Here is a 12,686-nt window from a genome sequence, read left to right as displayed (position 1 = left end):
GAATCTTGTTTCTTGAGTTTTAATTTTAAAAGTCCCCAGTTTATATTTTTTTAAATCGATTTATTTCATTTAACATAATTTAAAATAATACAATTTTAATTTTTTTAATAAAAATTTGATATATTTCATTTAACATAATTTAAAATAAAACAATTTAAATTTTTTAATAAAAATTTGCATTCATTTGCACGCATAACAATTATGCAATTGAATCTTGTTCTTTTCACATTTCGAAATAACCAACCGGCCGGTGTAATTTTTTTGTGTTTTTTATTTGTCTTTGGCACTTGTTGCGTATGAGTTACATCTGTTGAATCTACTTAGTGTCAATCATACGCCCATAAGGTAATCGGATTCTTCGGCAAATGTACGAGTATGTACGTATTGTTTTAATTTGAATGCACTCTTTTTATTTTATTTTAATTCGTCTGCAAAAGTTACCGTATCGGAGTCTAGAAACCGTACAAATGACCAAAGTCACTGACAAAGAATATTGTGGGCCAAATTCACGAATAGACAACGAAACAACAAAACAAATAAAAGTAAAGACGGAGAGAGTAAACTTTTCATATGCAGTTCACACATTTGGGTTGCTTAGGTGTTGTTGCTGTTGTTTGTTTGTTTTTAATAAACACACATATGAATATGCGAGTAGAAGAGATATATATGACACACATATGTGTTTGTGCACACATATGTACGTACAGCATAACATATTTAAATTTATATATATTAGGGTGAATTTGCAATACAATCGCCTTTATTTCCTAGAAGAGAATAAAACATTAGGGATAGTCAGTGGACATTTTGTATAACGGATCCATGTAAATATGTAACTCGAATAAAACATTAGGGATAGTCAGTGGACATTTAGGGATAAATACACAGCAGTACAAGCTGCTACAACAACAACAAATATAAAGTATTATAGGAGCCAAGCAATAAGAGATCGTAATGGTAGGCTACTAACAAACAATGATTAACAAATTTGCAGATTGGGAGGATATTTCGAAGAAAAATGTATGAGAGCGGTTTAAGCCATGACAGAACCAAAGCTGAATTATGTAGGCCTCAGACAAACGAATTACCACATATAAATCATTGAGAAAAAAAATGAAGGGTATAATTTTTTCCCTTTTACTTGTACTTGAAATTTTATTACATATATTTTTTGAAATACCCTAATATACACAAACTCGTTAGAAATTCATAAATGAATATTTGCATACACACGTATGTATATATGTTTGTATCATGAAAACTAACATTTCAAAGTGCATTCTATAAATGGAAAAGTCATAAAAAATTAAATCTGGCAAATACGCTCATATTTTAAAAATAGCTGATCCATATTTCGATCGCCGAGGAGATAATTTGCACTATAACACTATGATACTTTTTTTAATGTAATGCAATATAGAGAAATTTAAAAACTTTTTAAACAATTTTAATTTTTATTACTCAAAAAGTCTAAAATAATTTTTAAAAAACTGATAAGAAATCTTTTTTATATAAATTTAAAATCAAAAAAATTACATGCAAGTATTTTTTCCAAAATTCAAATAATAAAGTGAAAGTAATGTATTATGTAGTCTTGACAAAACTATGGAAACATTCAAAAGTTCTGCACGAGAAATATATAAACTGAAAGTTAATTGATGGAATATCGAAGCAAAATGATTTATATTATAGTGTTATGATTTAAATTGTTCTTTCAAGTGGTTTTTCTTTTAACCCATGACATAATTACACAATGTAGTCTCATGCAGACATATGATTCCAATATTTTCATAATTTTACTTTTGACAACATTCAGAATTCAAAATTTAAATGAAAATATCCTCCTTCGAAATGTACGCACAGCACGTATTCAGTGGCAATAATTACAAAATTTTTAATATCTTGAAGCCCCCCGTCTCTATAATCTATAAATATAATTTGTAACGTCTATAGATATATCTAAAGAGCATTATTAATCAAAAAATTGAGATATGCCAAAAATATGCCATTCGACATGCATACAATTTTATGGAATTTATTTTTCAAACAATTTGAGTTCCAAATTTAAAAGGGTTGCCATTATTAGTTTATTATGATGCCATGCATGGTGCAATAATAAGGTGATGTATCAAATCAAAAACCTTTGCTTTTGTCTCGATCTTCTGTCAAATTTTTCCTTATAATATTTCACATGGTTGGCAACATTGCACATCGAATTCAAGTAGAAATTTCCCACTTTGACAGTTCATCGAGACATCAGCAGCTGCAAATGAACTACCTATTTATTGTGCCTTGATGCCATGTTTTTTTTTTAATGGCATAATTTTTCAAGGTGGTCTCATTCGTGAAATGGGTAATGGCAGTAAATAAAATAAAAAATAAATTCCATAAAATTATATATATGTCGATTGGCACATTTTCAAAAAAAAATACAAATTTATATATTCTAAAACTACACATTGTTTCAAATATTTAACTGTGGGTGCTACAATATATATTTATAGGTTTTAAAGGCAGATATCTTCAAAATATTAATAAATATATATGATTTAGCATTTTCTTGCCACTGAATAGAAGCTGTGCGTACATTTCGAACGAAAAACCCAGTAAGGAAAGTAGTAAAGTCGGACTGGGCCGACTATATGATACCCTTCACCACTATGGCTAAACAGGACTATTAACATGAAATTGGATGAATTAAAATATGTGATATTTATCTAAATGTGAATCGACTTAGATCAATCCATAAACATGTCATTCCTTTCTTACAATGGGGCAAAAGTACGTAAATCGACTTCAAACAGATATCAATTGGACATCCTTTGGACTATGTCTGTACTTCTAGAAAACGCAACTACGTTATTATATGCTCAATTGTGTATGTTGTGCAAAATGTCATGTCTATCTGACAAATATGAGGAGTTTGATGCACCATTTATTTAAAATCCGACGAAAATATATATGGAAGCTATATCGAAATATGAACCGATTTCAACGAAACTTGTCACAGGTTAGGTTATACTAATTTCAGTACGTTTTTTTCTTATTAGTGCGTCAGTTCCTTGGTGCGTCAATTACTTAAAAGCAATCGATAATATATAAGAGAGCTATATCTAAATCTCAACCGATTTTCACGACACGCCATTCTGGACTAAATTCAGTACGCTATGCAATATTAGAACCTTGGTACATTATTTACATTAAAACGGACGAAATTATATATATCTAGATCTGAACCAATTTTCACGAAACTCAGCACACAATTCCAGGCTTAATTCAGTACACTATGCCAAATTTCGTAAAAATCGAAAGATATATAGGGACTTTGGTGCACCTTTTACATAAAATCGGACGAAACTATATATGGGAACTAAATCTGGACCGATTTTCACCAAACATGGCAGACATCAATCTAGGCTCTCTTCAGAACGTTATGCTAAATTTCCTGTTAATCGAAAGATATATAGGGACTTTGGTGCACAATTTACATTATATCAGACGAAAATATATATGGGAGCTATATCTAAATCTAAACCGATTTTCACGAAACTTGGCAGTATTCAGTACGTTATGCCAAATTTTGTGCAAATCGAAAGATATATAAGGACTTTTGTGGACCATTCGGATGAAAATATATATGGGAGCTATATCTAAATTTGAACCGATTTTTCCAAATTTCAATAGGGCTCGTCCTTGGGCCAAATAAATGAGCTGTGCCAATACGGACTATAAATGCGACATGTACTTTGTTTACAATTTAACACCAACAGATGGACGAACGGATATGCATAAATCGACTCAGTTTGATTCTATGCATATTCTCAAAAAAAACTATGGTCTATATCTTTCCTTTTGCCTGTTAAAAACAGTGTGTGTGGTGAAGGGTATAATAATATTTGAATTTCTCATATATTCAAATACTTACAGGAATAAAATCAAAAATCAAATTTAGACTAAATAACAGGGTAACCATAGTAACACAATTATCATCGCGTTTAATATTCATATAAGCATTAAATTATTATTATTATTATTCCGCCAAAACGAATGAGTAAAAAAACAATTTATTCAATTCACATACATATATAAATAAATGTATGCATGTATGTGAAAATGACTTGAAACACAAAAAACATGTAAATGACAAACGACAGGTGTCTGTTTATGTTTTCATGTAAATGAGTCTTTCATGTTTTACATGGTACAAATATAAAAGGTAACAGCAAATCCCACCTGATTTGATTCACAATATGAATTTGACAAATTATGTTTTTAAAAATCACAGGAAAATTGGGAACGCATACAATTTGAAATTGTTCTTTATTAAATGTGCTCCCGTATTCAATTTACTCAATCTGTCTGCTGGGAAAGTTTGAGGAAGCAAATCTTTCTTGAAGAAATAACTCGCTATTCCCAGCATTTTCATATGTGTTACACATATATATGGCAATGGCTCAATTAAAGGAAAGATGTGGAAGCGATAGAAATATAAAATTGATAGATTTTCATTCATGTTTTTCAATTTTTATTTTGAGGATTTGAAAATATTTCATTTTCAAAATAAAAATAATTTGATGATAATTTGTTTGTTTGTTTACATTTTTCTGTCAAATGAGTTGACACTAGTAGTGGTTGTTGCATAACAACACTTTTCCTTCTATTATTATACCATGCATGTTTTATAACATTTTCTTGTGAATTCGAAGTGCAATTAAAGCTGTAGTCACATCATTTACTCCATAGTTTGTACAAATTGTTGCTGCAGATAATGCTTAAAATTTATATAGTGAGATAAATTGAAAAATAAGAAATTCTGCTCGAATATATGTATATTTCGAACAATAGTGTGAACCGATATAAATGATGGTTTAGGATAACATAAAATATGCTTATATCGTCCTTTTGCAATAAAAATACTACAGTTATCGTCTCGAAGAATTATCAAATATACACATATTGCTCTGTTTAATATCCTGAAAACAATCTACTAAACTTTGTTTGCCACTGTATACTACTACATCTGTTGAGAAGTTTTCTGTTTATATTGATTTTTTATTTCGAAGTAGTCACGGTGTTTATTTGCACTTAATTCGATTGTTATTATTAGCAACAAGTTGTTGGCAAATCAAATTACAAACTTCCTGACACTCTCATTTTTGTGCAACGCTCTCTCTCTCTCTCTTTTCAAAAACATCTCTATTCACCATATTCTCTTTTTTGAAACACACATACACTCAAAACCGGTATACAACACAGATTTCATTTGTTTATTATCATCCTCCAAGGAAATGGGGATTAAATGAACAATCCTTTATATTGGAACGTACGTGTGGATGTGTGTGTACTGTCATCTCTTGAATCTTCTGACATTGTTGTGGATTGGAATATAAACAAACGATAGCATAAAATTTAGTATATTATGTCGGTATGTATGCATGTATACAACAAAAACAAAAAGGGACATGACAATATCAAAAGCAATGAAAAAGGTTAGTAACCGCCGACAAGCCGGCATACCGGATACACAAATTCATCCATTTGTCCCCTGGTCATGTAATGTGAAGCAAATATGAGTTGCTAATATGAAATTATGAAAATATTTACTTTAGATATTCTAAAAATAATTACCTAATTAAGGATGCGACGCATATTGTACGTGTTGAAGTATTTTCGTCGCACAGCATCCATGTACATACGAAGAAGAAAATTTGTAGAAAACCGACATAAGTCCATAACACAGAACCTGAGTACTTTTGTATACACACAGTGTAGGCACAGCGTTTGCCACATAAATTTTTTATTTGTCGTTTTCTGTGTTTTTGTTTATTTTTATTTATTTTTTTTTTAGATTACACAATTGCACTAACGAATTCTTTTTACATCATCCTCATGATTATTATTTGTCGTTAATTGTACACTTGTTAGTCGGGACATGATTAATTATTTGCATTATGCCGACAATTTGTAAAATCTGTGAATTTAATAACGTTTGCCACACGCACGCACACCAAGAATCATATTAACCCACCGCAGGTTCCGACAAACGACTTACAACTGATTCGAAGAAATGTGTATTTCAAATTTGCATTTTCTTTTCTTCCTCTCTCTGATTTTGTACGATGCCATTGGTGTTCGTATTTCACCATAGTGTGCTCGTAAAATTGCAATAAAACTTACCGTTAGAACTGTGTCGCGAACCAATTTAACGGCAAATAATTTTAATTTGAAATTAGTGAACGTTCCGCTTAACCACGTATGAACAATAAACAGTGTCGGTTAATTGAGTATAAACAAACAAAATTATTTTACAATTTCAATAAAAAGGACATGTGTGTGCCAATGCAACAACAGCTGGTTAAGCTTCGTTTCGTTTACTTTCCCAGTAATGTTTACTCTCAAGAGAGAAAATTGCAAAAAGTAAACGAACAACATCCAGTAAAAAGGTTGTATCGACACAGCCGATTAAAACTATAAACAATTTGGCGCAGCATTTTTATTAGAAATTGGATAAAAAGTCGAAAATTGATGTTCTTTATAAATATTTGCGTTTTTTCATCCATTTTAATGTTTGATAATAGAAAATCAAATTAAAATTCACAAAAAATCAATTGGCTTGAGAACATTTTTATTTATAACAAAACAGCTGATAAAATATCAGCTGATGGTACAAGAAAATTCTTACTGAGTAAATTTTTCCTTGTAAGAATTTGCAAATACTCAGTAACCTAACTGTCAAATCTGCTCTCTCATTTCACTTTCTTTTTCTGGACTTTGGGTAAACGAACAACATTTTGTAATAGTTTGTACAAATTATTGAGTAAACGAACGAACCTATTCTTACAAGTAAAATTTACACATTAAAGATTTTCCATTAACATTAGTTGATTTAAAATATAAAATCACGATTCCGAGTAAATTTTACTGAAAAAGAAAACGAATATACCTTATATTATAATAATAGTCCCAATTTAGATTAGGCGAGTTTACTTGCGGCAAGTCTTTGTTTGTAGGAGAGAGGGGCAAAGGCTATACGTTTTGTGTATTTCGTATTTTTTGACATTTTATATTTATTTAAATGTAAAAAAGAACTATTTACAATAAATAAAAAAAATATCGCATGAAGCAAGTTCAAAAGAGAACGATAAAAATTGCCGCAAGTAAACTCGCCTAATCTAAATCGGGACATATCTTTGCCAGTAACATTTATGGTCTCTTCCCGTACTACAAGAATCTACTAGATTTTACTATTTTCTTCGATATCATAAAGAAAATTTGTTATCGTAGTAAAAAGTAGTAGATTCTTGCAGTACCGGAACAGATCAGTACATACTAAGCATGGTACAATTATTACAAGGTAGAGCACAGCTTCCAACTGATTACTTTATTCCAAAGAGTTAGCCGTTTTTATTTTCTTTTGCAATAACACTGAGAAAAGTATTGGCTTTTTGGCATATTGGCTTTTTTATATTACAATGAAGGGTATTAATAAATGAAAAAAAAAAATGAAAAGTAAACAGACAACGTCAAGTAATATTTTGCAAAATATCACGTAATTTCACTTGAAATGCTTGAAATTTTCTTTTTAGACAACTTTTTCCAGTATTGGCAAATATTTTGCAAAATATCAAAAATTTCACTTGAAATGCTTGAAATTTTCTTTTCTGTTCGTTGAAAACAATTTTGTTGACATTTCCTTTTGAACCTATTCGAACACACACCCGGCTTTTGTTTAAAACCTGTTGCTTTAATTTGTGCAAGTGAAATTTAATTTTTAATTTTTGCAATTTATATAATAAAATATATAAAAAAATAAATAAAATATTAAAAAAAATCTTTAAAATGCAAACACTTTTGACTTTTATTTTCTTTATTTTGTATTTTGATTCGCAAATTTGGCAAAGAACAATTTGCTTATGGAAAAGCAAGCGAAAATTTCAAAAGAGAAAACAAAAAATTTGCCAAATAAAAATCTGCCTGTGGAAAAGCAGACTTATTAAGAAATAATATTCATACTTTTATATTTTGGTCTTAATTTTAAATTAACGACAGATTGAAAACCATCGAAAAGCGTAGAACTGTCAAACTAGCTTTCTCTATTCGCTTTCTTCTACTGGACTTTGGAGTTAACAGACAACATCCAGTAAAATTTGGTAACAATTGTTGCCCTTCCTGGCTATGCCATACCCTGTAATAATTATATTTTTTACTTTCCTTACTTCGCATGGTATAATTATTACAAGGTAGGGCACAGCTACCAACTGATTAAAATTTTTCTCAAGGTGGCTTGTTCTATCAAATCAAAATACATATTTTGTGTATGTGAGTGTATTGTTTTAAATACTATGTCAAATAAATTCAAAATAAATTGAAATATATTTAAATATAAATGAAATGAAAATGTTGTTTTTAATGCGTCCGTCTGGAAGTAATAACTCGTTATGGATGAAACAAGATCTGGATTTGGAAAGAAATCCTAACCTTTCATGCGTTTTCGCGTTTTTATTTCATATTTGGCAGAAAAAGCCACCACCTACATAGTTGCTTTTTTGTTATTCAACTCAAGCTGCCCTACCTTGTATTACTGTACCATGCATCGACGTATTTCGGTAACATTCATAATTCATTGGAGTGAATAACGTCGAAATTTAGTTAGTGCTGTAAGAATTAATTATTTTGCAGGTTTTTGTTGTTCCTGTAATTTAGGCATAAAAAATAACGAAACGAACTTCTTTCTTCATGTTCGATTTTTATTACAACCGTTTTTCACAATCCAGTTACTTGCTAAAATAGTTTATTCGATTTTTGTATCTCTATGCAAGAACAGCTGTTTTTTTTTTACCTTTCTTGTTTTCTCTTTCTAAACAATGTTGTTATTTTACGCATTTTCTTTTCGTCTTGATTCTAAACAAACCCTGCTATCATTTCCTGCTCAATAAATTAATAAGAAGAATACATTTGGGCTAACATTTCACGGAGCATTGCGAAATTGACAAATAGAAGAAGAATGGCGAAGTGTATTTGGATCGAGTCGTATTTATTTTTGTAAAAAATTAAAAAGTTGAATATCTTCTCCTTTTAAACCAATTATTTGATTAGAGGAAAGTTAATTTAGAACTAGGCTGTACAATTATTTGAAAATGGATGTTGAAACTTTAGCTGATGTGGTATTTCTCGTTGAAGGCTCATCTGCCAACGGAGCCTATATTAATGAACTGAAGACAAATTATATTGTTCCAACGCTGGAACATTTTAGCCAGGGACCCATCGAGGAGCGCGAATATCTAATATCCGAACGCTACTCCACACAATATTGTGTAATTGTTTATCGGACAACAGCGAATCTGTTGGAACCAATTTGCACGACATTTGGTCCATATGCTTCGCCACAAAAGGTATTGGATCTATTCGACAGACTGCCATTAGTGGGTGGCGGCATGGAATCCTGTGCAAATTTGGCAGAAGGATTTGCCACGGCTCATGTTTGCTTCGACGACATGAAGGATCATCGTTCGGGTCTGTGCATTGATGTAAATCTCAATACCCAAAAACATTGCATTCTAATGTGCAACAGTCCCCCATATTTAATGCCGGTAATGGATTGTTGGAAATATTCGGGTAAAACAGGTGAGTACATTATTGGCGAGTTGTGTATTTCTATATGTTACTTATAGGCATGTAATAATTGTAATAATAATCTTATTTTCCTTCAGTGGAACAACTCGCTGCATTATTTCATGAACGAAAGATCAACCTCTCAATAATTGCTCCACGAAAAATTCCCGTGCTGTTTAAGATATTTATGAAAGCAGACGGCGATCAGCCCCTGGCAGCTAAAAATTATGCCAAGAATATACGTCATTTGGTGTTACTCAAAGGATATCATCTTAAAGAACGTCCACAGAGTCCGAACAGTGCTGCCAATGCGATGGTGAATCAAACAAATCAAGTTGGTGGTCCCAACCAGGTGGTACAGCAGCAGCAACAACAGCAACAAGGTCAGCCCAATGTCCAACAACAACAGAATCAACAAAATACTGGCATGCAAATGGACAATTCCATGGGCGCGGCCCAACAACAACAGCAGCAGCAGCAAAATATGCAACAGCAAGTGGCACAGATGACTGCAATGAATCCGAACCAACAACCTGGAAATCCACTCAACCAACAAATGCTACAACAACAGCAATTTAATCAAAATGCCAATTTCCAAAATCAGGGCAATCGCTGGGTATTCAATCCGAATCAGCAACAACAGCAGCAACCTCAAACACGCCCCCAATTTATTGGAGGACCAAATGTTCCTGGTGGACCAATGGTTAGCCCCATGGGAGCTGTTAATCAGGGTATGCCTGGCCAGAATTCGGCATTGATATCGCAGCTAAGCGCTCCACCAAATCAAAACATGAATCCCATGTTGCAGCAGCAACAACAGCAGATACGCATGCAAATGCTAAATCAACAACAACAGCAGCAAATGCAACAGCAATTACAACAACAACAGCAGCAGCAACAAAATGTAATGAACCCAAACATGAGCGTATCTGGACCTGGTCCGAATCCGCAACAGCAGGTATCTGTTGCTAACAATCAGCCAAATACATCAATGGCCAATCAACAAAACCCCAATAAACCCTCTGAACCGGCAGGAATGAGAGATACGATCTGGTCGGGCACCCTAGAATGGGTGGAAAAAAGTAAATCGGATCAACAGAAGATGACTAGAACACTTCAGTGCACAGTTACAGCGAACATAAAGGATGGAGAACCTGAAATTAAGGCTGTCAATTGGCCATCGAAGCTGCTCATGCAATTGATGCCCAAACATCTAGTGGGCAACATAGGAGGACAATTCCTGAAAGAATCAAAAATGGTCGTATTTAAGCCACAGCCTTGTGAGGCATTAGATGCTCTGGCTAAAAATATGGCCACAATATTTGCTGGGTGTGTTCACTTCACAACTCCGGCAAATACACCACCCTGTGAAATCAAAGTGTTGATTCTTCTCTATACAGCCGATAAAAATGCATTCCTGGGCTTTATACCCAACAATCAGTCGCTGTTTGTTGAACGGTTGCGTAAAGCCATACAGCAGAAACAATCGATGGGCATGCAGCAGACAGCAACTGGAGCCGGAGGACCACCTAATAATATGCAACAGCAGCAACAACAACAACAGCAAATGCAAAATCCAATGGCTGGACAAATCAATACCATGGGTCCGGGTGGCATTAATCCCCAACAGCAACAACAAGACCCAAACCAGCAACAGCAGCAACAACAACATCAATTCAATCAATACAATCCGCAGCAACAGATGAGTATGCAAATGGCTGGAGGTCCCATGAATCAGCAAATGATGGGCGGTCCACCCATGGGTGGGGGTCCAGATCAAATGGTCGGTAATAATCCAATGCAACAACAAATGTCAATGATGCAACATCAACGTATGCCCATGATGGCGGGTGGAAATCCGAACCAGCCACAACAGCAACAAATGGCACCGCAACAACAAATGCAACGTATGGTACGACCAATGATGAACAACAACAATCCAGGCCTTAGGCATTTATTGCAACAGCAATCAACTCCTGGACAGCAATTTCGTCCACAAATGGGTGGCGGTGGCCCGGGGGGTGTACCCGGTATGGGTGGCGGTATGCCGAATCCAAATCAAATGGCTGGTGGTCCCGGTGGTCCAAATCGACCATTCGACGATAATAGTTTTGATTTTATGTAAAAGCATTCGGATAGCTACTTATGAATGTACGTGGATATGTCATAATGGTTTATGGAATATACTATATTGGGACACATACCATATTTATTACACTACATATAAAATAATGGAAACTATGATTTTTATATATAAAACATTAATAAAAAATATTCATATTTAAAAATACACAAAAGGTAAAACAATAATGCAATGAATAGTTGTTGCAAATTTTACAAAAAACTATTTTTACAAATACCTAACACTGGGTCAAACACAGCAGCATAAAAAATTCGGACATGCTAACAACGAATGCGTATTTCGAAAGCCTTCACATTAATACATTAGTGGTAAAAACATCGACGTAGTACGTTCTAATTTGTGTAGTGCAGTCTGTTTTGTATAATCAGGGGGACTCCATTAGGGAATTCTTCCAGCTGAAAAAATCAACCTTTCCGCAATCTATTCACGGATCTTTAAATCAAATTTAAACATTGGTATCCTATGTACCATCTCTTCTGAACCTTACACAATAGCGATCCCACTACCAAATTTAAAATTTTGGGGGTTCCGAGAATCAATGTAATGGCCTCAAGTAATTGAAGAAAGGCCATTACATTCAGAATTCAGGGCACCAAACGCTCTATGGTCACTGTTTGGTGCGCTCTATGGTCCTACGAGACATTGAATCAAAAAAAAAACGTCAAATTGGATTCTTGGATGCACAATTCATTGCATACTGAACACCTAGGATATGTTTGTTTGTTAGTGAATCCCTTTTGATTTTGCTATCTATGATGCTCTAAAGATTTTTCTATAGGGTGCAGATAAGATGATTGTTTTAGCCATTATAAAAGTATGTTTTTTGACTCCCGCAACCAATCGTTGACACGTTTTGGTGTATGTTTAGGGGTTATTGTCAAGCTGAAACACAAAAAAAAGGTATATTTCTTCAGTGAAGGGAACCATAGCA

At 33.2% G+C, this 12,686-nt stretch overlaps 1 protein-coding gene across 1 annotated transcript; it reads left to right on the top strand.

Moving 5' to 3' along the window:
- Window positions 1-9,137: 9,137 nt before the first annotated feature.
- LOC133323995 (mediator of RNA polymerase II transcription subunit 25) lies at window positions 9,138-11,737 on the top strand. The gene is made up of 2 exons (XM_061532893.1): window positions 9,138-9,624; window positions 9,711-11,737. Exons 1-2 carry the CDS (start codon window positions 9,138-9,140, stop codon window positions 11,735-11,737), a joined length of 2,514 nt encoding a protein of 837 aa, XP_061388877.1.
- The last annotated feature ends 949 nt before the right edge of the window (window positions 11,738-12,686 follow it).

The sequence above is a fragment of the Musca vetustissima genome, unplaced genomic scaffold, assembly GCF_032173495.1.
Source record: "Musca vetustissima isolate MV318-11 ecotype Yass unplaced genomic scaffold, APGP_CSIRO_Mvet_v1 utg47448, whole genome shotgun sequence".
NCBI classification, from domain to species: domain Eukaryota; kingdom Metazoa; phylum Arthropoda; class Insecta; order Diptera; family Muscidae; genus Musca; species Musca vetustissima.
Note: the sequence above shows the minus strand (reverse complement) of the source record. Positions and strands in the feature narration are given on the sequence as shown.

What these genes read in the sequence shown, in the direction of transcription:
- LOC133323995 (XM_061532893.1), top strand. Translation starts at nt 9,138, where the DNA reads ATGGATGTTGAAACTTTAGCTGATGTGGTATTTCTCGTTGAAGGCTCA. An exon ending in GAAATATTCGGGTAAAACAG is followed by an intron (nt 9,625 to 9,710) that starts GTGAGTACATTA and finishes ATTTTCCTTCAG; the next exon opens with TGGAACAACTCGCTGCATTA.